Source organism: Mixophyes fleayi, chromosome 5 (genome assembly GCF_038048845.1).
Source record: "Mixophyes fleayi isolate aMixFle1 chromosome 5, aMixFle1.hap1, whole genome shotgun sequence".
Classification (NCBI taxonomy): domain Eukaryota; kingdom Metazoa; phylum Chordata; class Amphibia; order Anura; family Limnodynastidae; genus Mixophyes; species Mixophyes fleayi.
The window spans coordinates 168,126,631-168,154,122 of NC_134406.1; the positions used below are offsets into that span (position 1 = coordinate 168,126,631).

Consider the following 27,492-nt stretch of genomic DNA (forward strand, 5'->3'; position numbering starts at 1 on the left):
CATAACTGGCGGAAATTTCCTGCTCCCTCCCAGCCTCCTGAATCTTTCAATAAACCTAGTAATTTGTGTAACTTATAATGGCCAGTCCCAGGAAAGGGCTGGCAAATTTTAGCATGGGGGACAAAGCAGCCTATTGGGAACATTTTAAAGAGAATAAAATGCAGGTTACTCAGCCCAAGGTAGCCCACAATTGGACAAGCTCGTGGGGCAGATGCCCCCCTGCCCCTGGCCAGTCCTTATATAGTTTGTAAAAGGGAACTATGTCTGTGTCAGATAATTCTGATTGAGCACTTGCACTATTAACCAATCACTTTGGAGGCTGCTTCATCATCATCATCTATTTATTTATATAGCACCACTAATGCCACAGCACTGTACAGAGAACATAAGTCCCTGCCCCATTGGAGCTTACAATCTAAATGACAGAGAGGCTAAGGGGGCAATTTAATAGCTGCCAATTAACCTGTTTCTGGAGTGTGGGATGAAACCAGAGCACCCAGAGGAAACCCATGCAATCACGTAGAGAACATACAAACTCCACACAGATAAGGCCATGGTCGGGAATCAAATTCATGACCCCGGTGCTGTGAAGCAGAACTGCTAACCACTAAGCCACCGTGTTGCCCATGCTTTCTATTGGTTACTGTGATGACAACTGCAACACAATTACTATAAGTTTAGGTGCTACTTTTTTGTGACTCCAGTGCTGCCAATAAGCATCTGTTTTTTGCACAGAGGTGCAGCTAGTGTACTAATTATTTTGCAATGTACAATTATAAATATCCTTCACTTTGGTTTCTATTTTCCATGGTAACGAATCCTATCTACCTTCACATGACACTATGTTAATCACCAATACTTCTTAAGCGGTGCCAGTATACAATGGGGGTGATTCAATTGCCTTATATGTCTGCTTGCACACATTGCTGGCCATTACGGTAAGGAATCTCAGCTCATATTTCCTCGCACCCGGCGGACAACACAGCCTGTCCTGAACATCCAGCGGTATGTGTCTGCAAGGACTGATCCGGATTCCGGATAAACATGAACTGAAACTCCCCCATTGAAAGAATAATTTCTCCACATCAGTAGCATTTAACTTGCTTATCTCCCATTTTTAATGACATCTAATTTAGTTTGTCTCATCTTACATCTGTCTCACTCCCTCCTTCCCGACTGCACATGCGCCGTGAAGATTCCTCCTCTAAGGCATTTGACGTGAGACGGGTCAGCGCATGCGCAATACGAACCCGGAAGGTTCCGTGGGAGCCGTAGGTCCTAGATTCGCGAGACTTTCTGACACATGCGCGGCTGGGGTTGTAGTTGTACATTGATAGTAAACAGTTGTATGTGGTATTATCTTGTTTACATTGGCGACAGAGCTTGGTCTCTCTCTATTATATCTGTAAACCAAGCAGGCATTTAATATAGTGAAGCTGAAGCCATGTCCCGGGTAAGGCAGCCTCCACTGGTGACGGGCATCTCGCCCAAAGAAGGGACTTCGTGGACCAAGGTTACTATCAGGGGAGAGAACCTGGGTACCGGCCCATCTGATCTCATAGGTAATGTAACAGGTTGTCACTGAACAGTATTTGGTGGAGAGTACAGCACATACCTATGAGCTGTCTAGCGTTTGGAGGGATAATCCAGTTCCCTCTGGCCCTTTTTCATATATTTCTCAATCTGATTTATACGATATATAACTGCAACCACAGAGTATATATATCATGACATGTTACTGCTGTATGTAATGAGTATATGTTGAGGATGAAGCTCCCATTAATGTTCTTTGTATGGCCTTTGAAACGAATATCTCCTTTAGAAAAAAATAAATAATATATATATATATATATATATATATATATATATATATATATATATATGTGTGTGTATATATTTATCAGTGCCGTAACTAGGGCTGTGCGCTAGGGGCGACGGCCCAGGGCGCAACGCTGAAGGGGGACGCACTTTAGAAATGTTTTAGGTTCATTTGGTTAAAATTGAGGGATAGGGAGCGGCATTTGTCTTTCTCACCCGAGGCGCCAGAATTCTAAGTTACTAAGGCTCTGATAGATATATATATACATATATATATATGTGTGTATTATATATATAATACATATATACACATTATGTACTCATTCCTTATAGATTGTATGCTTGCGAGCAGGGCCCTCTTAACTCTTTGCTGTCTGTTAATATCTTGTTTTATTACTGTGTTTGTTCCATATTGTAAAGTGCTAAAGAGAATGATGGCACTATTTAATTGTTAATAAAAGTCCAGCATACCAGGAAAGCGGTCTGCGCTTTAGTACATGTGAGTATGAAAATGGAGAAGACTGACTGGCATAAGAACTAATTAAGTTAATGCCTGCTCTCTGACCATTGTGCTGTGTTTGTAATCAAACTGCACTTCTTGCACATCAGACATTGGTACTAATAAATGAGCAATCTGTCAACATGAAATGCCTTTAGTTTCCAGTTACGTTACTTGTAACAGCCTATTTGCTAGACTCAAAGTTACAGGGCAAAAAAAAAAATCTCAAGTTGCTGTTTTCAACATCCAACTCAGATAAGTTGCAAATTAAAATGAAAGCCTATTGTTAATAGAATAAAAAAAAAAAGTAGGTAACTAATACCATTTTAAGGGGTAAATCCAATTCCCCCCAAAGTACCGCCGAGTTAAGGATATTAACTCGGCTTTCTGCGCTGCAAGCAAAAAGCCTGCGTTAAAACTACCGTAATAACACTAATAGTGCGCAGGCCACGTTACTTTTAACAGTAACACGGCCAATTGATTTCCACCCTAAGGAATCATTCAACAAAAATACATGAAACCTGTACAGTGCTCCCTCTTTCTAGAATCCTTCACTTTCCAGCAGATGTTTTGGCTTAACAAAGTTGCCTTACAATATACTAGTGCATTATATGTCACCCCCTTTACAATGAAACTCTTGCAAGAATTCTGGTGGTGACCCGTGTCCGAAGCTCTATATCTATACCAGTGGTTCCCAAACTTTTGCAGTTCGCGGCACCCTTAGAGTCTAAATTTTTTCAAGGCACCCCTCCAAAATAATTACTGAGCAGTTCTGTTTTAGAAGTAGTTGGGTCAAAAAATTATAATAAGTATTCAGGTCACGACAGAAATACTTATTTAGTTGTATGCAAAAATGCCCCTCTGCATCCAGGCACACTGCCCCCTCTGCAACCAGGCACACTGCCCCCTCTGCAACCAGGCACACTGCCCGCTCTCACGTTGCCACCTCTGCCCTCTGTCACGCTGTCCCCCTCCTGTGCCCTCTGTCCCCCTCCTGTGCCCTCTGTCCCCCTCCCCTGTCCCCCTCCTGTGCCCTCTGTCACCCTCTGCCCCCCTCCTCTGCCCACTGTCCCCCTCCTCTGCCATCTGTCCCCCTCTGCCACGATCCCTCTCACTCTGCCCCGTGCCAGCCATTAAAAAAAAGTAGAAACACAGAAACTTACCAATCCGTCGGGCGCCAGGACCCAGCAGCCTCCTCTCTCCCGCAGCAGCTGTCACTGACGTCGATATTCAGTGACAGCTGCGGGAGAGAGGAGGCTGCTGGGTCCCGGCGCCCGACGGATTGGTAAGTTTCTGTGTTTCTACTTTTTTTATGTCTGGCCCGCGGCACCCCAGTGACAGCGCCGCTGCACCCCTGGGAGCCGCGGCGCACACTTTGGGAACCGCCGATCTATACTGAAAATACTTAATTGATGTTTTCACCGTAGAGAATGGGGGGAAGGAACAGTACAATTATAAGTACAAAAATATATTATAAAATGTTGGACCTAAGTCATCTTAAGTACAAACCAGTGTCAACAACAAGAAATGTTTTAGGAGGATGCATTACAGGGAGGGGGGGGTCCAGTATGAACTGTTTTAATGCCTGACAGCATTAAGAATTTGAATGGACATTCGAACCTTAGTGATGTTGGAAATAAACAGATATCTTTAGACATGCCCAAAATATATGGGGCAGGATGCCCTCCTGTCTGCAACATCGCCAGTAGAGAGGTGATGTGTCAGGGAAGATTCTGTGAATGCTTGATGGGACTAAATGCCATCAAAAAAACACCTTTGTGGTGTTTTCCCTAATGCGCACACAGGAGGAAGATGTTGCAATACTAATTCTGATGCGTCACCATAGCTCAGGTTCGATTGTCTCTCCCATGTCCCGTTCCCAAGCAAGCTACTGGGTGGGTGGGGAGGCTTGGCAGAAAGTAGGAGTCTATATATTGTGGATAGGAGACCCCTAGCGGGAGATCTAAATCAGTGAAGAGATTCAGAGGTGTAACGTTGAGGGTGACTGCTACTACTGCAGTGAGGGCTAAGGAAGTGTCGTCATTGGAAATATTGAAAAAGGCCTGTATTTGGAATATGCAATATCTATCCTGGATTTCTGAAAAAGAGGGGAAGCCCCAGAGGGAGAGATCTGCAAGGATTATCAAACCTTTTCTAATCCAAAGGGAACAAGAAGTGTGTTTGAACCCTTGCAGGAATGCCAGATTAGAATGGGGGTGGGAGGATTTGATGGAAGGGTGAATTTGTAAGGGTGCTTATCCCAAAAGTTTAAGATTAAGGGGCATATTCAATTGACTGCGGGATCGCCGAAAATCCTGCGCTCAAAAAATATTACCGTTATTACGGTAATATATTCTCCCTGAGCTGCGAGCTAAAATCCAGCGAATAAATTACCGTATTAACAGTTTCCCCTGCAGGATTACCGTAATAACGGTAATATTTTTGGAGTGCGGGATTTTCGCCGATCCCGCCGTCAATTGAATATGCCCCTAAAAGTACCTTTGTATAAACTGTTTTATATATTTTCTTTTTTTAATAAAATATGAATTGGTTAGTAATTAGTTAAGAAGCAAATGTATATTACTTTGCTGAATGATATACATGAAATAACTAGAGTGTTTATACGTAACTAAATTAGTGCATCATGCTCTCTATCTCCTGTGCAGTAGGTTCCCATGCCAGAACGGAGATGCTTCTATAACTAAAGTAGCAGGCAGCGCGAGTTGCAAAAATTCAGTGTGGATTGGTTGATTCATACACCGGGGTGGAGTTAGTGATATCATAGCTGCTCAATTGACTGCTTTCTCAGCTTTTTGACCTGTTCCAGATCCCATGATCATACTCTCCTAAAGAATGGATGGAGCCTTAGCTATCTGTACTGGAAGGTAGAGGTAATTCTTTCCTATTTAAAGCAGCAATCCCACATAGCAGGTTTGTGTTAAGTACCCTTTATGCATTTATTTTCCTTAGCTCTTCTACAAATCATTATCTCTTTTTCAAAACCTCTCCGGAGGGAAGACCAGAATAGCTGTTAGTCACACAGAATCACAGGTCTGTCATGGCAGAAGACAGAAGTGGGTGGATAATTACCATGCACAGTACAGACAGAGAGGAGATGAGCGTTCCAAAGCCTCTCTGCTCACTACATCATGTGCTATATAACTGTGGCTGCCATTGTAGTCACTTGTCACTGTGGAAACTGCAGAATTATAAATCATTAATAGCAGCCTGAAGAAACAAACCAAGGAAAATTGTAATTACAAAGCTACTTCTTGTAACCCGCACAGTGAATTATGACAAAAAAAAGCACATACTTTTTTTCATGGTATTGTTGCCTTTTTTTTTATTATTTTTTGTTAAAAGTTTTATTTTTGCAAGGTTATGTGAACATTACAACCAGCAATGAAAGTATTCATGTACAAACAAAGGAGAAAAAACATTAACTGTGTCTGGCGCAACAGTGTTACTTCCATTAATATGGGAACTATAAAAATAGATACAGTGGATGGCCAGGAATTTTTAATAGTGTAGAGGAGAAAAGAAGACTGAAACGGGGAAAGAGAGAGGAGACAGAAATAAATTGCGTGGTTGAGGTTGCAAAGAGTTAGAAGAGAAGATTGAGACAGGAGAGGACTAAGAACAATACAAGGACAGGCGAAGGAAGAGCGAGTTTGAAAAAAGGAGAGCCATGGGTCCCAATCTTTGGTGAGAGATTTTGAGGAGTTGCATAGGATGCTATTCATATATTCCATGTGCTGTGTCTACCAAACTTGATTGATTATGGTCCTAAGGGATGGGGGAGTTTGCTGCAGCCACAGGGGCTTTCAATGATAGGTGAAAAAATTTAGGTTCCAGGGGCATATCAACCTGGAGAATTGTTGAATTAGATGTTTGACATCAATCCAAAAGTGGTTCAACTATGGGCATATCCACCAAATATGGAGGAAAGTACCCTCATGCGAGCACCCTCGCCAGCAAGTATCAGAAGAATCAGGGTGGATTCTATGTAGTCGAGAGGGCACATAGTACCAGCGGAACAACACCTTATAGACATTCTCTTTTATTTTAACACAGATAGAACTAGAGGCAGCTTCTCATGGATCTCAGACCACTCTTCGTCTAAGAGTTTCACCAAGGTCTCTTTCCCAGGCCAGTTTGTGTGGGCCCCTGAGACCAGAAATGGATGGAACAAGTTCATAGTATGAGATGAGATGAGACCTTTACTGGAGGAGTGATGGAAACAGAGAGCTTCGAGAGTGATGGGAGGGCGGGAAGAGAGACGAGATTTGACTGCGCTGTGAAATTGGCGTATTTGCAAATATTGGTAAAAATATTTTGAGGGATATATAGGTGGGATTGGATGTCCAGAATTTGGGGAAATGTTGCAGTAGAAGGGAGGATACTGAGGTATCTGACTCGCCGAAAGAGCCACGGCTGGAACGCACTGGAGGGTGAGTCTCCGGGAGAAATCAGGGTAGTTAAATAATGATATTACTGGAGTGGTGGGGTGAGGAGAAAGAACGTATTTTTGAGAGGGCAAGTACCAAACCACTAAAGTGGGTGAAATGACTGGGTGAAGAAGAGAGCATTTTGGGGTGATTGCTGCTTTAACAAAGCTACACTGGAAAGTCAGGTTAACACTGGACAATGTATTTTACTTTCACAATTCACTTCTAAAATTTTAAACATTCTCGGGTGAGTCAGTTTAAATGAATTTTGAAGACTCCCTTTTTATTTGCGCAATATGCAAGTCTGTAGCGCAAATGATCTCTCGTGATGTCACAGACCTACTTTTGTGTAAATACAGATTAGTTGCATAAATGTGCTTTGCACTCAAGGGAATAAACTGTCACGAACAAGGTAGTTGGAAGGCCTTACCTGCTGGTATTTGCGCTGCTACGCAAGGAGACGCAGAGTCTAACCACGCCCCAGGTCTTCACCAGGGAACCCAGCAAGGAGTTTTGGACTTAGCCGCTGAGACGTGTCGGTCGCGGTTCTCCCAGGTAGCTACTAGCGAGGTTGCGTGAAAAAATCCGAGGTCAAATCCGTGCAGGCAGCGAAGTACAGAGGAGTCAGGCAGGAGAGTCGTCAGGAAGCCGAGGGTGAGAATCAGAAGATCAAACAGGAACCAGGGAGAATCCGAGAGAGTATTCAAAACAGGCAGGGGTCAGAATCCAGGAGATGCAGGCAGAATGGATATATATCACAGGGGAGCCAAGAGACAGGCTAGGAGACTAGATACTCCGGCACCCTAGTGGTGCCAGACTCTGGCTTAAATAGTGGCTTGCCCCTAATCATTGGTGGGAGTGGAGGTCGGCGGTCAGCTGGTCTGACCGCCGACAGGAAGCATGCGCCCGAACATCTGGTAGAAGACCGGAAGTGACGTCCCGTTGCAACGGGACGAGCTACGGAGCAGGTGTCCGTCCCGGCACCAGGTAAGAGTGCGGGACGGCGCCTGACATAAACAAGATTTTATTTTGGGGGACAGCATTATTTAAATAAGCTGGCAGATGTAGAGAAGGAGCTCATAAATATTTATGCTCATCTTTCAATGAATAAAAGTAACCTATTGTTTTATATATAACGGACATCCAATTAATTTAGAAGCTCTCTCTTATTCTGAAGAGAATATTTAAAATGCATGGTGCAGTATATACTTGCAATAAATATGTAATTAATTGTATGTAACAACTTGTAAATTGTAAACTGATCCCATGGTTTCCAGCTGCAGAAGCCTTTCAGAATTTGTCCAAACTAAAATTCTCCTGGTCCGACAATCTTCTCCAGCAAGTGTAATTGGCACTACTTGTATGTGTTTTGTCTGGATGTTCCCTGCTTCATCAGCAATGCCTTTTAGCAATGTATTTAAATTATACTTGCCAACATTATCCACCTCCCCTCAGGGGGAAAGGAGGTGAAAGGACGGAAGGTGGCAGGGCATGGTGAATCACATGGCAATTTCCTGCATGGGGATGAGCCAAAATGACGTAATCTGTGTCATGCAAGCTTCCATCTTCCTAGTGAAGTGGGCAGGATGCGGGAGAATGGCCTGTTTTCCCGTGAGTCTGGGAGACCTACCCTAAAATCGTGAGTCTTCCAGACATTCTGGAAGAGTGGGCAAGTATGCTTTAAATTGAATTTCCTGATGAAGCAGGGAGCTTTACTTTGAAACGAAGTTCTTTGCTGATGAAGCAAGGGAACGTCACTGTAGTAAAACTTGCTGATGGCAGTAGTGCCACCCGGCATGAAGGACCAGTTTCACAAAAAGTAAGGGGGAACGGGTGACTGCTTGGATGAAAGAGGATTTCAAATGATCCATCGGAAATAAACATCTGCAATGTAGTACACTGAAATGAAATGCAATGGATGATCAATATGGGCCAAACACATACGTCATACAAAATTAAATTTGTAATAGTTTTGCAAACATATCTATTTTTCTTTTGTATGCTCTTCTATATTTGTTAACCACAGTTTATCCCCATGTTCTTTTATATAATGTATGCAATATATTCGGTGCAATTTTTCTTGACTTAGAACATCTTTATTATTAATCCTGTATTGGGCATACCAGATGAAAGTTCATTTAAGACATGGTTAGCTGATGCCTGGAGAGCCTTAAAACAACATATTGTGACAAAGGGAGTGGTTTGCTATAGATTTCTAAGAGAGGAGATAGCTATTTAGTTGGCAATCTGCAGAGAGGCTGTAAACAGAGTTGCACACTAGTGCACCCAAGTTAAAGAGACACAGGTGGAGGACAAATGTGTGACAAAATAATAATAGTAAAGAGTCTGATTTAACTTATCAGTTTTGAAATGGTTTGAAACTGTCTTTTCCACAGCTAACAGCAAGCTGACAGGGAGTGTTTGCACTGAGGCTAATCAAGCAGAGCACCTAATGAGAACTCATTTTAATGGCAAGGTGGGAGTGTCACCAGTCTATCAAGCTAGGGCTGAGTGTATTTAAGTATTTAAACATGTCTGTTTTCATTGATCAGTGTGACTGATGCTCAATTAGTTGGCCAGTGTCTAATGTGATGTTATCTGTTACCAGGGCTGGATTAACCCTAGGGCTAACTGGGCTACAGCCCAGAGGCCTTGGGCATCCAGGGGGCCCTTGAAATTGCTCAGCAGCAGTATTGATTGGTCGTGGGCGGGGGCGCCCCCGGCGCGAACAATGCTGCTGAGCACTTTCACTGCGGTCCTTCCCTGTATTCTCCTTACTGAGGAGATCTCGTAAGTCTCACTCTCATGAGATTTCCTCAGTAAAGAAAGTACAGCGCGCCGGGGAAGGACTGCAATGCCAGTAGAAAGAGGTAAGTGCCCTGGGGGTGGCTTGGCTCACCGGGGGGGGGGGGGGAAGGGGGCGGCTCAGATCACGGGGGGGGGGGGCCCTCACAGGGGAATGGAGGCCCCCTTAGCCCAGGGGCCTCCATTTCCTTAATCCGGCCCTGTCTGTTACTTTAGCATTATGGTCACAACAAATGCATATACATACTGAGCATTACAGAAAATCAGCGTGTGTGTGTATCTAATATATATAAGCCTAGCGGCGTGTGTGTGTGTGTGTGTAAAAAAACTATTTTCTCAGAAAGGCCTCATCCAATTGACCTGAAATTTGGTATACTGACATTATTTGACAAAAAAATTATAATAGTGAAGTCAGTTAACTTCCATCATCCCCCCCGTACCCCCGTGGGAGGGGTAGTAAAGGCTAAATTTACCAGTTGAGGGCTCAAACTCTTGACCGTGTGGGTATTTATTTACCAGAGCCTGTGTTTGGTCATGGACAATTAATTATATGTCGCATTTTCACGAGTACGGAGAAGCAGTGATGTGAAAGTGCAGGTTATGAATACTGCCCTTCAAGGAAAACTGATTGAGCACAGCGATAAGGTGTTTAGCAGAAACGTGTATCGAGAGGTTTTAGAACAGTAAGACGATGGAGATTAAGGATGTGGCGATGAAGATGAAGGATGAGGTGATGGAGAAGAATGATGAGGTGGTGACATGTGGACAAAACCACGTTAAAAAAGGGCGCTTACGTCAGGAAGTAACGCTCTTCCCCTGAGGAGGCCTGGCCTAGCCCCAAATGCATGACAAGAACCTTTTTAACACCTTAAGTAGCTTGATTTGACTAGAATGCATGAGTATCATGCACGGGTTAACGTGTGTGTGTGTGTATATATATGTATATATATAATAGATAGATATATATTTGAGAGAGAGTGGGGATACTTTGCACTCACCAAATTCACTATTAATGCTCTAGTTACTTTCCTTTATTAAAACAGGGAATGTTGGTTCCACATATTGCAATATATGTTAAGCTGACCAACTCACAACAAAGTCTTCCCATTCTCACCAGTCCTAACGTGAACAAATGCTATGCTTTTTGTTTATACAATGTGGGCAACCCCCTTATACATCCCAGTTTGTACATGGAGAGTGCAGAGGATCAATGACTGGCTAGATGTCGGGTATTTAATCCAGCTACATGTAATATGGACACAGAGCCCATTGTGACTCATTGCTGCTGCTAATGAATGTGCTTTTACTCCACTCTTTCCTATGTCTGTTCCAGTAATATCTTGGGGTATTGACAGGCGTGCACTTTGCAGTACACAAGTAACTTGTCTTAATAGAAAATTAATGCAATGATCTCTCGTCAGGCATTTGGAAAGTGAAGTCATTTGACAATTATTGTAATAACAAGGCTTACTGGCATAAATATGCGTATAACAACAGTATATAGTGCCATCGTCCCAGGTTTGCTGAATTCATTCTGTTGGAAGACGTGGATATTTACAATATGGACCTGTCATCTGAAGTAAATTTGTCTCATTTATCTGTTATGCTTAAAGGATCTATCCAACGGTAGTGCACAAACTTGGATATTAGGAGAGTCAATGATCTTTCAGCTTAAAAGATCACTAAGCATAACATAGAGGGGTATTTGTAGGATAAATGAAGTCAAGGTAAATATTTTAATAAAAAGTCTTTACCTGTTGATGTGATGTTTAATTTTTTTACCCGAGCTTAGTGAATGTAGTTCACCAGGTTTGCTGTATGGCATATTTTATGCTATTTATTTCCTAAAATCTGGGACTGGAAGGCATTTATATAAATCTGCTTCCATCATTGTACTTTAGTGTCACTTACTAATAGCACCATTGTGTCTTGTTTCACTGTCTGGTGTTGCTTTGCTTAGCCAGCAATGAGGTCTGACACAGACAACTGCTCTTTCCTACCTGAAGGCAATATGCAGATGTTGACAAGTAATTACCACGTTTTTAATGCTTTTTTTGTGTAGTGAATATAACTGGTGGTAAGTAAGAGAGGCGTTTTATGTTATAAAGAAGAAGGGATTGTTTTCTGTTTCAGCCTGACAAATACTAAAATGACTGTGTTTAAGTATTACCAAACAGCTAAGCATTGCTCATTGCCCATTTTGTAGTGTCCCTGAGTAAATCTCTGGAAAAGGAAGGTGAGATATAATAATTGGTTATACATTCTGCTACAAACCCAGCAAGCAGCAGCATCATAGGACTGATGGCATCTGTCAGGACTTCTCTGCACAGACTCAGTTGCTATTATCCCAAGTTGTTTTAACAAGTGGTTCTCAAGATATTTGGCCTCATAGGTAAAGCTTACCTTCAATTTACGGTAAGTCTGAATAGCAAATTACTGGGAGACACACATAACTAATTTTTGTCAGTTGCAAGAGTGCATGGAGCTAAGAATAAAGACAGAAGTAACTATAAACACCCATTATATATGGGATCATGTATCCCCTACTGTAAACTACAAGGATATGGTAAATCACTATGGAGTTCCATGGCCATATAAATGCATGGAGCTACATGTTAAGAGGGTGTGGTGTCACGTAAAATACATATTCCTAATAGACAATGAAGTGATGACATCAGAACACCATTTATATAGATATTATTTAGACATTTATACATATATTAGTATTTAGAGACCATGTTTCCTTTAAATACGTTGATCGGTACAGTGCACCAAATTAATGAAGGGTACTGTACTATTTGAAGACTAGTGTATGTTTGATTGGAAAAAATAGGTTAGATGTACACTTTAAGAAGTCAATTTAGCAACTTAGAATTGCACTCTGGTGACCAGAGCATGCCTGCTGTGCATCTTCCTTCCCTTCCTTTACTAAATACCAGGTAAGAATGATTGCCTGCACCCAAGTTTACTAGACGTGGTTAGCAGGGTTGCATCATAGTGACACTCAGATCAAAGTAATAATACATTGAGTTTTGTTGTTGTGCCTGGCAACTGTTATCACCCCCAGCAAATGCACTGCAACATAGGACAAGCCAGGAACCATTCACTTACAGGTATGGAGATTGGGTCAAGGCTAGCTTAATGTGTGAGGTAGGGCACAGACTGACGTGTGTGAGAAGTAGGCATAGGCTGCTAAACTATATGTATGTATAATATTTTGGGATAATTATGCTGTTCATTGGTATGATGCTATTTACTTGCCCACATTAGTTTCTACTTCTATAAAAATGTGTGATAGACTCCTAAATTGTTAAAAAAGAAAATTGCTGGCACCTAACACTTAGCCCTGGTTCCTTCCTATATCTTCAACAAAATTGTCTAGGAACTCCTTATGTTTACAGTATTTAACACCGTTGTCTCACAACTGCCTCACATGTGATTTTATATTTTACAGGTTTAACCATCTGTGGGCACAACTGTCTGCTGACAGCAGAATGGATATCTGCCAGCAAAATAGTCTGTCGGGTTGGTCAAGACAAGAACGACAAAGGGGACATCATTGTTACTACAAAATCTGGAGGAAAAGGGACCTCAACTGTGTTCTTTAAGTTGCTCAAACCTGACAAGATTGGTAATTAATTTTGTTTTATTAAATGATAATTTAACATATTGACATCTGCAATCCACAGCAAATCTTATTTAAATAATAACCTTAATGCTGCAGCTCAGAATAGAAATGTAAATTGTACTTGGCCATGCAACACGTTTTTCTGCCTTTTCTTTTCCTTTGACACTTCCTAATGCAGGTCGGACTTTATGTAAAGGAGAGGAAGCAGACATATTAGAAGGAAGTGAAGGGGGCAGATTCAGCAAGTATCTAATTTGACCTTTCCGACCGTAGAAATGAAGAGGCCATAACAAAAGTCCTTTTCCATTTCGAATACAGGGTTGTATTATTTAAAAAAAAAAAAAAAGTTTTTTCAAGTCACCATTGTGGGCTTTATATTAATGTGGAATGCAAAAAAAAATATACCCACGATAATCACACAAAAAACAATAATTGAATTTAATTAATTTATTTGATGACGAAAACAATAATGAGTAATAATAAATACAACTTTTCATAAGGCTCCTCATACTGACATATTTTCCCCTCTACATGTTTCAGCAGCAAAATCAATGTACACTGTCATAGTTTACAAAATGAAAAATATTAATGACATGATTATAAATTTATATGGATTATTAATGATGTCAGCATGCGATAAATGCATTTGTGGTAAAATGAATAAACCACAAATATTCACCCAATGGAATATTAATGTCCACTGCTCTAGAGCACATAATAATTGATAATTTGTCCATTTGATTGCGCCAGTGCCAGGAACATCGGGACCTTGTGCCGTTAACATTCTTTTACAGGCACCCACGTGGTCCCAGCTTGGCGGTCTTTTTTCTGGCCATGTGATACAGGCTGTCCTGTCTATGGTTCAAGATCAGTATCACGTTTAGGATCATTTACATCTATAACTTTTGCTTTTTCCTGTTGTTATTTAAGCTGGTTTACTGCAACCTTTCATTACTTTAACAATGTTTCATGAATGTTAGAAAATGGACAGTCGTGAATCAGTATCACATTTATTTGCACTACCACTTAATATAGCTCTAACACTTATAGGTACATATTTTTGCCCTTTATTGCTATTTGTATGCAGGGCCATCTTAACAACATTATGGGCCCCCGGGCAAAGCAGTGCATCGGGGCCCCTTGATATAGATATAGATATATAGAGATAGAGATAGATAGATGTACTTGCTCAGTGACCCTTGTAGGTTTTTTTTGCAGAATTTTTCCTTTTGCAGAATTATTTATTCTCATTAAGAGCCGTACCTATGGGGCCCCCTTGCCCGTGGGGCCCCCGGGCAGCTGATGGTATCCTATCTATTTGCCCTTGCACAACTTTCAGTAACCAGGCTTATCATTCATTGGTTTTCACTCCATTGTATCGTGGCACATTTTGTTTGTAGTCATTTGCATATGTTATCATTATTAAGACTTCTAATATAATGTGCACAGAGGTATGTTTGTGTTGCTTTTTATGGTTTATTTGTTTGATCACTTGTTTATTGCATGCTGATGCCATTAATAATTCATATTGATTTATAAACCTGTTGGTATTGATTTTGAGGCTATAAAATTGGTTAAGGGGAAAATGTTGCTGTAATAACTAGCCAATTAAATTTTAGTTTATTGTGTTACTCATATTGTATCTTGTTAACTAAATTAATTTATTTCAATTGTTGTTTAAATGCATATTTTCTTCCTTTTGGTTTTATTTTTATTTATTTCCCCTTACTGGACCACCCCTGCATTGCATAATGTTTTCATGCAAGTGATTAGATCTGATTATTTATGCTTAGCTTGCATCCCTGGAAAATCTTGTCTTGTCTTGTAGTATTTTATGTTAATGTAAATGACTCGCATTGTGTAAACTTCCTTATTCATAGGTGTGTATACAATTTATTTTTCGTAAACCAACCCCCTGCCTAGCTGCATTACTTTATTTAAATCTTGTATGCACCTTGCTTTATTTGACTGATGTGAAAGGGTTTAAAATCCCCTCGCACAAATGTCTTTTTGTGCTGAGGACTTGAACACCCATGGCATCATCATAAATATTTCATTTGACAGCTGTGAGGCATAGTGGCGGGATGACTTACTGCGACATTGATGTAATATTGACCGGACTTTAGTGACTCTACGGTTGTTAGACATTTGTTATCTCGTTCTTTCATCTAAGATCAGCATCAAAACTTTGAAGAATGAGGCTAGCAAATGTTTTTATGACACGAAAAGCACTGGCTGAATGAAGTTCATGCTTTAGAAGTGTATTTTTGTGGCGTTTTAATCATAACAGTTATATATGAAATATATTTTGACTGCAAACTTCATGGGGCTGTTACAGAAAGGTACTATCTGTAGTAAATATCAAGCAGCTTTTGGAAAGTGTACCCTGCAGAGGTAATCTAAATATTTATTTCTCTACAGCAGTGGGTCAGTGTATTTTGCATAGGACCCCACAGAATTGAGAATATGTTAACCTCTTCCTAAACACCTCAAGCTTTAGAGGTGATATTTGTATGTGTGCTGCAATGCTCAAGGCGCTGAATGTTCTGAATTAATAATTTTACTTTCCCTTGTTGCCACTTTACTTTCTATCTATACATAGATGGCGTTTTTTTTCTTTGACCTGTGCTGCTTGTAGAACACGGAAGGAATCTGACACTAGCTTAGTTTTAAACAAATAACTAGGGTCTACTCTAATAATATGTGTTCAGAGGAAAGGGGAAACAGTGTTTGTGTATGAATGGATAACAACTGTCTATCACCGTTCAGACTGCATACACTTTAGATGGTGTAAAAGATGTAATTGTGTAGTGGAACTGTAATGTTTCTGTGAGTGAGTTCTCTGTACAGTGCTACGGAATTGGTAGTGCTATATAAATAAATGGTGATGATGATGATGATGATGTGTATCTTACATTCAGACTTTCATTGGGTAACTTTTTTTTGTAGGTATTCTGGATCAGTCAGCAGTATGGGTAGAAGAAATGAATTATTATGATATGCGTACAGATAGAAATAAAGGGATATCCCCACTGTCTCAACGACCAGCCAATCCATTGGGTATAGACATAGACAGGTAAGAGACCACAGTTATGCTTATAGAGTGTTGAAAGACCAAAAGTCATCACGTCTTGGTACTCAGTATTATATACTAGCACTCTTTCTATATCTGGTGTTTATTATATCACTTGTTGTACACACAGCCAGAAATATCTGTCTAAATGTCAAGACTGATTACTTATTGCAGTCACCCATTTTAAAGCTATCAGTTGTATACTTTTTTCAGGTAAGCGTGCTTTATAGCATGACTAAGTTGATGTCTATTTTTATTTTTAAGTTGATTAAAGTTTGTTGGACTAAATAAATGTGTTTGCTAAGGTACATCAACTGTATTTGAGTCAAATGTCTTTCATCTGACAAGTGCTGTTCTTTTGCTTAAGCAGAACCCCAAAATTGAAGCTTTCATTTATGATGGTAAAATGCACGGTTCTCTTTTAAACGTCCATTCCACCACAGCTGTTTTCATTGTAAAGTTAAACTGAGCAAATGTTTTATCTTTCAGTATAAATAGGATGAATGCATACCACTGACCTTATCACTATGTACCACAGTGTTCTCCCCAGGACCTATTTCCCGGGTGCTCCATCCGGCTGTTTGTACTCGCCACCCAGCTCTTGAAATCCAAAGGTGTCCTATTATAATAGGACAAACCATTGTTTATCATGTTCTAATAAGCATTGTGTGAGCACTGCAGCCATAGAGAGTGTGTTAGACCACTGACGACAAGTCAAGACAGGCAGAGGTCCAGGTGCCAGGCACCAGGACCTCTGCCTGCCTGTCTGGTGTTGGCAATAACCTCTAACATTTTTGTCTTTTATTATTATTATTATTATCATTATTTTTGCAATCTATCACACTGCCCTCACCCAGCTTCTTCCTAATGCAACACGGCTGGGAACATTTTCTAGGGAGAACACTGTACCACTTACTACTGTGTATGCTTACCAATAGTTACCACTTTATATGAATCCATAAATATGCTAAGCAGTCTGTGCATTCTGTGCATTCCCTAACGAATAACTACAACCTACATGTTACCTTTTGAGCGCTTCCTCCCTTCCTTAGCCAGAGCCCTGTGGGTTATTCCATGCAGCAGTATTTTCATGGGGCTACTCTGTTATTCTTAGAGTCCAGCAGAAAACTGACACAATCAAGAGATTGACTACCGCTCACACCCCTCTTCTGACACCTTTTTAAAGTTCCAAATAGAATTGATTAACCAGTTCTTTATTACAGAACGGGTGGATATCCCTTATTTCATGTCTACAGGCTTTCATACATATTACTTTTAAATAGTGTTGTTACTTGCTCTTTACATTTTGTATAATTGTACGAAACAAACCTATATTGTAAACTAAACTTGTGTAAAGTATGCTTAGGCATTCTAGTTAAGGTTTTTGTGGCATAATTATGCAAACTTAACCATATTTGGTAATATGTAGCAATTGTATAATTATAAATTCTATCAAATAACCAGTGTTTTTTCCTTCACTCTGCAAGTTAACCTAAAATTGATAAGTATTTCAGCTTTTGGTTGGTTTTTGGATTTAGAATCAATAAGTTTGTCAGGGGAGCTCTTATTTGTTCTGTGCTGTATGTTTCCCGACCATGGCCTTCTCTGTGTGGAGTTTCTATGTTCTCCCTGTGTTTGTGTGGGTTTCCTCCGGGTGCTCGGTTTCCTCCCACACTACAAAAACATACTAGTAGGATAAATGTCTGCTATTAAATTGACCTCCGTGTGTGTGTGTGTCTGCGTGTGTGTATGTTAGGGAATATAGATTGTAAGCTCCAATGTGGCAGGGACTGATGTGAGTGAGTTCTCTGTACAGTACTGCGGAATTAGTGGTGCTATATAAATAGATGATGCTGTGTGTTTATATTTTAAGGCAATAATTTAAAGTGGACCTGTCACCGGGTCCCACAATGTTTGCTTTAGAGCCACTATGTAGTAAATTAGAGTAATTAAAAATAAATAAATAATATATATATATCTACTATATAAATGCCTAGTGGCATGTGTGGAAAAAAAAACCAAGCTGCAGCACCACCTACTGGGCGGAGTTATACACTGACCTACATATTTCTTGAAGGAGAAGTGACAGTTGGGAGTGGTTGGTGGTTGCCGGGGGTGACAGTGGGGAGTTTTTAACACCTTAAGTAGCTTGATGAAGGATGTGGCGATGAAGATGAAGGATGAGGTGATGGAGAAAAATGATGAGGTGGTGACATGTGGACAAAACCACGTTAAAAAAGGGCGCTTGCGTCGGGAAGTAACGCTCTTCCCCTGAGGAGGCCTGGGCTAGGCCCAAATGCATGACAAGAAGCTACTTAAGGTGTTAAAAAGGTTGATTTGACTAGAATGTATGAGTATCATGCACGGGTTAACGTGTGTGTGTGTGTGTGTGTGTGTGTGTATATATATATATATATATATATATATATATTTGAATTCCTCTATCTAATTGCACTAATTTATTAAAAGCAGTCATGTGATTAGTAATCAAGTACAATTCAAAATTGATGATAGTTGGTGATTGTGTAAATAATATGACACAGCGGTATTTCTGTCTCTTGGGGCAGACATGGTAACATGAACACAGACACTGCAGTCACACAGGAGCAGGCCATCAGATCTGGTGCAACTGTCCACAGCCAGTTCTATTTGCGGGTTGCAGTGGTAGATAAAAACCCACATACTAAAATAAAACAAACTAATGCCTGTCATCATCAATGTTTATTTGTATGGCTACAAAGATCTGCATCGCCAGAAGTTAGAGTTATGGATCATACAAAATACAATCGTATGTAGAAACAGAACAAATATTTACGAAGTTGATGAAGGAGGTGCAGACGTGAGACAAAGCACATAGAGGGTCCTGCTCGAGAGCTTGCAGTCCAGTTCTAACTACATTTAGTCCATTGTACCTAGGCAACCTGTTACCCATCACCCCACCAAACCAGACTTTCAATCTGTCTACTACAGTCAGATCACTCTTCTGCTGCCACTCTACAGTTCCCGGCTGCTTAAAACAGGTCTGAAATAAACATATACCCACATACCAACTTTCCTGCATTCCCCTCACAATTGTTTACTGTTCAGCAAAGACTTGTAAATGCTGTGAATAATCGAAGACCATAAGGGAGGGAGAGACAAACCTCTCTCACACAGCTAGTTGAACCATGGTGGTCTGATGCCCAGGCCCACAAGGGTTGCAGATACTCTGCTCAGCCTGCACTGGTAATGGTTGCTTCTCCAGACACAATCTGTTACTAGCACCACAAGATGTAATTATCTTCCTAATGGCTAGGATTATAGACATTATATCCCCAGGGATCTGGTAGTTGAGGGTAGAGAGGTCATTGATAAAATGTTTAATTTGCCTCTGGTCTGCTTGCACTAAAGTGTGACTGAGCTGACATTTGAAAGAAAGACATAATATTTGCTGCCGAACTTTCGGCACACCTCTGCTATTTGCAGCATGTTGCTAAAACGAACTCTTTTGTGTGTAAAGTAACCTTTTGAAACGCAATGTAAGAAGAGCCATTTGATATTTCATGTTAAAAGCATGAGTGTGACAGACTGCAGTAATTTGCCCACTTGAGTTTTATATCTTCAGCTGGCTGTGTCATGTGTTTAACTAAGGAATCACTTGTTGAAATATAACATGTAGTGTCCTGGCTGCATGCCACTTCTCTTTGTGTTCCCCTGATTGTATCTTTCCAGAAAGTGTACAGAGCGATGACATAACTCACTATAGCAAAGTACACATACACGAGAGGCTGACGTCAAGATGCCACTTTCCTTACACCTTGGTTGCTCATATGTTTGCTGCATGCTGAAAACTAACACTGAATTCTATTTCTAGAATTTTATCTTAGATTTTGGCTGTCATGGAAAAAGCAAGATGTAATATCAAAATTAGATTATGGTTTTGGAGAAATTACATTGACAAAGTATGAAGTTATTTTTGCACTTTTTCCAAATCCTTTTGTGCATGGACAATATAGTGACACGATTTTCAACTTTTTAATTTTTGTTTTTCATCAATAATTTTGTTATATTTGTTGGCAGTCATTGTATATTCCAGTTTGTGCACTCATATTTTATATACAACATCAACAAGAGTCTGGTTCCGGAGCATGTTGCTGCTTTGGCCACAGTTTTACTTTGTCATTCGCCAATCTTCTTTAGCCTGGTTTCAGTGGCCCACAGGTCCCAATCTCCCCCAATCCCATTAATAAATAGCAACATATTGATGAGCCAATGCTGCTTATAAATATTTATTAATACCCATTTCTGCCATTGCTCAGACATTATAATGTTAGGGCTGTGGCATTGCAAAAGACATTTAGGGATATATTTACTAAAGCTTCTAGTAAGAAATGGAGTTGTTGCCCATAGCATCCAATCCGTTCTAATTACCATTTATCTAGTACATGCTCTAAAATGATAGCTAGAATTTGATTGGTTGCCATCAAGCTTTAGTTTTCTACTTAGAGTTCTTCTGTAGGGAGTGACATTTCAGTATAGAGGACGCAGTCTGTTTACTAAGCAGCAGGTCAAATGTGCAAAGACCTATAACTAACAAGCAGTCATTTTGCTTTCCTTGTCTAACTTGCTTTAGTTCAGTGATTGGGCAGCTTCGCTTACCCTGATGTCCACATGCACTGCCTTCAAGCCTTCAAAAGGCTCAAAATACTACTCTGGGTATGTCGCGTAACCTCCCTCACTGTGCAGAGGAGGACATGTGACGCAGAAGTCGGCTGGCCCTCGTTATGTGTCTTTCTCTAATTATCACAAAGCAGTGAATAAGATCGGAAGCACTCGGTTGGGGGCCGCAGCTAAAGGCTTGGCGGGCTGCCTGTTGCCCATCACTGCTTTAGAGCAATACATGCAAATTGGTTGCTATGGGTTATTGTATCTTTGTAATTAATAACCCCCATATATTTCAAAATGAAAGTTTTTTTTTTTTTTGTTTTTTTTAAGTCATATGCGTCTTATCAACTGCAATAGTACATTACTTACCTGTTCATCCACTCAATGTCACAGTTCACAAATCTGTAGTTGTCTTTGTTTGTATTATGTACACATGTATTTTTTATTACATACTTCAATAAATAAAAAAAAGTGTTAAAAGTCATTATAAAAAGCAAAAAAAAACAACACTTTTAACCACTGGGTTATTGTTGCACAGACATGACCACTTAAAATGCACTGGTAAAAATTATAATTGTGAATCTCTATTGGTCAACACATCCTAATTAGCAAAGTAATTAACCAATATGTTGATGAATAAAAGATGCCAATTCTAAGTAAAACTTATAGGATATGCCCTTTATTTATTTTTTACATTTAAATATTATTGTCCACAAAGTTGGATATGTCTTTTTAAAACAGAAACTGAGAGATGGCGCTAATTAATTATTTAATATAGTAGCGAGAAGTATTAATTATAGAAAGCAATTGGCATTGTTTACAGTTTGATACTTCCCTCGAATGAACAACATTTAGGTGTTTATTTACTAAACTGCTGGTTTGAAAAAGTGGAGATGTTGCCTAGAGCAACCAATCAGATTCTAGCTGTCATTTTGTAGAATGTACTAAATAAATGACTAGAATCTGATTGGTTGCTCTAGGCAACATCTCCCACTATTTGAAACCTGGAGTTTAGTAAATATACCCCTAAGACTGATGTTTTTCAGATTCAAAATTGCACTTGGCTAATTTTATAGCATTTACATCTGTGCTGAAATAATCCATTGCTGTTACAGCTCGCAGCTTATAAATGCAATTTATTCTAGTTGAAAAGCTTTAAAATTGACCGCTTTGGACATTTCTCCAAAATGCTGCTGCCACGGTGAATGGTGAATTAGTGTGACAAACACTCCGTTTTACTAATAGAAATTGTTTTTAATGTGGAGTGATAACATGCGCTGCTTTAAATATGGGGTGAAAAGCATCATTAAGATGCCACACTTTGCTGATACGATAACCAAATAATATTTAGAAATGTTTCAACAACATCTAGTTCTTTAATCAAAAAATAGTAAAAAACTCTTTGTAAAAGCAAAGAATTGATATATGCAAATGTAATGATCTGAATTTTAATTACATTTAAAGAATATAAATAAGTGTTAGTTGCTCTAGTCAATTTTGTCATATTTAGTTTCATGTACATAAGGAAAACAATAAATGAGCGCAGTGATTTGTAGATTAGGATGAGATATCTCTTGCGTTCTGTAGATTCGGGCAATATAATTTTTGTGACCCTGGAAGAGACTTTTAAACAAGAGGAGCTGAAAATATTATAAGCAGGGTAAAGAACAAAGAACTATTTTGGATATACACACTAAACACTTTGGATCCACAGGGATTTAGTGTGAATGTGTGATTATCCTTTACATTTCAGGCACATCAACTGAGTGTAGAAAACATTTTGTGTAGTCCAGAACTGATTTCGCAGAAGTATGTTTTTATCAGTTGTAATTCTATTTTACAGGACTGCAATACACTTTACATGAGACTGAGGGCTAGATTTACTAAGCTGCGGGTTTGAAAAAGTGGAGATGTTGCCTATAGCAACCAATCAGATTCTAGCTGTCATTTTGTAGAAAGTACTAAATAAATGAAAGCTAGAATCTGGTTGGTTGCTATAGGCAACATCCCCACTTTTTCAAACCCGCAGCTTAGTAAATCTAGCCCTGAGACTCCATCTTTATATAAACCCAGACACCCCAACCCAATTCTGGGTCAACACCTACTGGTGTCTATATGAAAAAAGGAATTATTTTTTTTTGTTTGTGAGCCATCAGATAAATTATTAACCAGTGTTTTATACGATATTCCTTTTTTGTGATGAGATTATTCAACATTGTTTGTAGTCACCATATCAATTCTGTATTTTTCTATTTTTACCTATTTCTGATTCTTAATTTACAAAGCATTGATATTTTCGAGGAACAATAAGAAATGTTCTACTTCTGAATGCCAAAACGTTCTTATTTTCTTTCATTGATCTTGTCAGCTTGGATAATTGTGGTACACATGGTGAATAAATAACCGCTCAATATTGGTTAAAATCTCAGATTGTGCGCATTACTGATTAGACACTTGGCACACAGCTAATTTAAAATCACCTCATTCCGAGACTTGACTCGGATTACCCTAGCTGTATTTATAACTTTTAACATATTGTATACATAAAACAAACTCTTAATCCCTTTTTGATTTTGCTTACACTGAACCAAACGGGAGAGCAGTCAGAAAATCTATTTCCTTCTTCTCCACTTTGAAACTGATGAACTAAAATAGTTTGAAAATAAGTGTGGTTTCTCCCAAGCGAGGGCGATCGTAATCAAATACACAGATATTCTTCTGATGAATGTCTTAAAATTAAAGCCAAGGAAACGCCCTGCTTGAAGGTAAAGGAGCCTTTACTCATTTTGAGGGGAATGTTTATGCAAAATGTCCCAAAGCTGACTGATAGGAAATCCATTGGGAATGTAGGACAGTGCATTTGCAGACTAGCTGGGTGGCCCGAGTCTGAGGATCTCAACGTTTAACTCTTCACAGTGCAGTCTTTAGCAGCAATACTTTTTATAATCATTATAATTTGTTCACATGCAGAAAGTGCACCTCGAAAACAAATGTTTAGAGCACACCAATACTTTTACAGATGAATGTTTTATTAATAACTTAAAAACTATAGGTTTTTGTGACCCATTTATTTGGTAGGTTTAGATATTTTTTTTTGCATAGATCACATTTTAACTATATTCTGTGAGTATGATTTTAATGGTTTTTACTTGCTTGACTTTGCTGAAAGTGATTTTAACATGTTGCTAATGTGTAGGCACTATTGCCCCAGTAAACTCCGTAATAGAATTATTGAAAATCATATGCTGTGAGACACATCCACACTTTTTACAAATTGTGGTCTTGAAATTCAGAACTGGTGATAAATTATGATATTGTTTTCTCTCTCCCAGTTAGCACCTTATTTATGCTGTAGAAAAATTTGTGAACGTAATAGCAAGAGGAATAGTATGTAACCGAGGATGTGTTGCTGCAACATTTTTGGCAAAAAATACACTGCTTAAGGATGTTTAGTTTTACTGGAGACTGCTGAGAGAGAAGCAAATAAATTGAGTGCATGTGACATTAAGCAGTTAGGGTTAGAAACAAATAATAAAAAGCTCTGATCATTTTTGAAGGCAAACGCCAGCTTGTTTGTATTTAAATGCGTCCTTAAGTAGTGTATTGATATTTGCTTTATACTATAATGTCTTGTTTCTATAACCTATATCTCCTTACCATGATGCATAATTCAAATTGTAAGTGATTGAGATCTCTGACCTAAAGGAGCATGGTCATTTTTATTCTGGTCATCTCAAAAGTGACTTTCAATGGGATGTGTTCTGTAGGCTAAAAGTGGAGTCCAATATGGCCATGTATTAATAAAAAGTAAAAAAAAAAAAAAAAAAGTGTCTTGGGTTCCAAAACCAGATCCATTTTTAAGTATGTTATGTTTCTTCAAATGCTGTGTGTTTAAAACTTTCACCTTTTATATTACTTTCTAAATTATTCATTATTTGAAAAAACTGATGTTAACATTTTATTGATGCAATTTTTATTTAAAAAGGAATTTGTGAAGTAAGTAAAGTCTAATAAGAGTGCTTTTCTGTAAAACACAAAAAGTCATTCTGGGCTTAGAAGGTGATTTATAAAGTTCACCTTACTGTTTTCGTCTTGTAGTTATGTTTTTGTGTGCATAATTCTTTATAGAGTAATTTAAAACTATTCCTACATTTGCTCACTTGCCTGTGATTTGTAATGCTAAACGGTCGAGAAGACTAGTATTATTTTTATACGCTTTTGTTCAATTAATACAATTTTAAGGACAATTTTTAATTTGCATCATTTAATTTTTATAGACTCTGCTCTTCCCTACCCTCAACCTTAACCCATTGCCAAGTTGTATGTTGTATTTATTTTCTTATTACATAGTGCCTTCTGCAACAATATGTAATCAACAACAAAGGGGCTTCCTCCATTGCCAGGAGAGAGAGCGTGTAATATAGCATGCATTCTCTTGTGTCTTTCTCTATATACCGTACAGCTTCCCTTGTGTTCCGGTATTGAAGAAGTTGGACTGGGAGAGCATATTTAGAGTTACTTCTATTAAATGCTTTCTCTGAACAGGGTCACAAAAGAACACAAGCCACTATGCAATAAGCATATAGAGGTGGTGGGTGCTCTTTAATTTTAATAGTTATATGTATGCTAGTACTTATACTGTGGTAACATTGTTGCTAGTTCTGAATACTGACCTATCCTACCCCATTTTAAAAGTCTCATCATAACTTACCATGACTACTCTCCATTTAAGTCTTGATATTACTTGTATATTAAAGCATGTGCTTTCACATAGGGGGCCAGGAGTTTTTGAACATAAAGACTGTCTGCATATCAGACTAGCACTATCAGGAAACTGACTTGCAATCACTAGATCATTATGGCTTGTATTTTACATGTATGCATGTATTGAGCTGTGCTGGCCACTGATGCTTTTGTACCCTGTACGCCAGTAGCCAACCTTCTCGCTCATTTTACTGATTTGGCTGATATAACTATAGATATTCTGTCTCCACTATGTACATGCCACAGTCTTAATTTAAGGTGCAGTCCCACATAGATATTATTGTGGGTTATTTTTTTTATTTTTTTTATAGTATGTGTTTTTGTATTTTTCTCCCCTATAATTTGTAACACTTCGCAAAATGTATATGTCTCACACTGTTAAAAGAAATATGAAAAAAAAAAAAAGCCTTCTGAAAACTTTTTTACAACTTCTTCCCAGATCAGTGTAACCTGGTCTCATAGTTTGAGCCAGTCAGTCACGAAGCTCCTCCGTGGTCATATAATGGCAGAGGAAAGAGGGGTGAGGTTGGGTTTTATACTATGAGCTTCGAATGCCTTTTTGCTCACTACTTTTATCTCATGAATGGTTGCAATGGTAATCACATGACACTTAGCCGCTTCAATCAAAACCCTAAGTAAAAGTGAACAACTTCTTTGTGTTATTATAAAGATAACCATAGTGATTTATGTTAAAAACCGAAAGTAAATGGTACAGTTTTAACATTTTCCTGTCCCCCTCAGTCACTGTTTTGTATTGAGCTAAAAAAGCCAAAACAATACTGGGTAATATATGCATACGTAGAGGTAAGAAGGGCCTGCTCGCAAGCTTACAATCTATGGAACACTGGTTTGATACACAAGGGTAAGTGCTACATCATATTGAATATTTGTCCAGCTAGAATGCAAAGGTTACAAAGTATTTAGTGGGCTGTATGCTCAGTCACACAGCTATGTTGGTCAGAGGGTTGATGCCTTGTGTTAGCTGTGTAGAGGGTGGTAATCGTAACCTAGGGAGATTTAAGAGGGTGGTAGAGGAATACTATAAGCTTGTCTGAAGAGGTGGGTTTTCAGAGAGCGCTTGAAGACTAGAGGAAAATCTTGTGGTGCAAGGGAGTGAATTCCATAAAGTGGGTGCAGCACGGAAAAAGTCCTCTAACAGAGATTGGGAGGAAGTGATGAGAGTAGAAGAGAGACGCAGGTTTTGTGCAGAACAGGTGTCGAGTTATTATGAGACAAGTGAGGAGATGTATGTTGGTGCAGTTTTGTTGATGGCCTTGTATGGTAGTAGAATTTTATATTGGATTCGTTAAAAAACAGGCAACCAATGTAGAGACTGACAGAATAACTCAGCAGATGTAATATGATTATATATATATATATATATATAATATATATATATATATATATATATATATATATGTATATATATATATATTTCTAATAACCCACATTTAATTCATACAGTGGATCTATAAGCACAAATGTGCTATAACCTATAGCAAATGATAACATGTTTGCTAACATTTCTGAACTGCTGCAGGATAATTACAGTTGGATTACAGCATATGTGTGCTTGTAGGACCATTGTAGCTATTTAAGTTCCATAGTGATGTTTTTCCATGCCTATATGTTTGAAATACATATAAACTGCTTAAATGTAACTTCTCCAGTCTGATTTTGTTCTTATCCTGACTTTCCCTGTTGCTTTGGGAAATACTGTGCACTCATGAAGAACTGTGGATTGCAATCATTTGCTTAATGTCATGTATACCCCCAGCACACATGCATTTTTTTTTTCTTCTTCTGCCAAGTC

General features: G+C 39.1%; 1 protein-coding gene across 1 annotated transcript in view; it reads left to right on the top strand.

Annotated features, from left to right (window-relative positions):
* Positions 1-1,274: 1,274 nt before the first annotated feature.
* EXOC2 (exocyst complex component 2) overlaps positions 1,275-27,492 on the top strand; it is a 127,572-nt gene continuing 101,354 nt past the window's right edge. Inside the window, exons 1-3 of the mRNA XM_075212988.1 lie at positions 1,275-1,562; positions 13,025-13,201; positions 16,148-16,274. Of these exons, the coding sequence (XP_075069089.1) occupies positions 1,445-1,562; positions 13,025-13,201; positions 16,148-16,274 (422 nt within the window). The 5' untranslated portion in view covers positions 1,275-1,444. The remainder of the gene's footprint in view (positions 1,563-13,024; positions 13,202-16,147; positions 16,275-27,492) is intronic.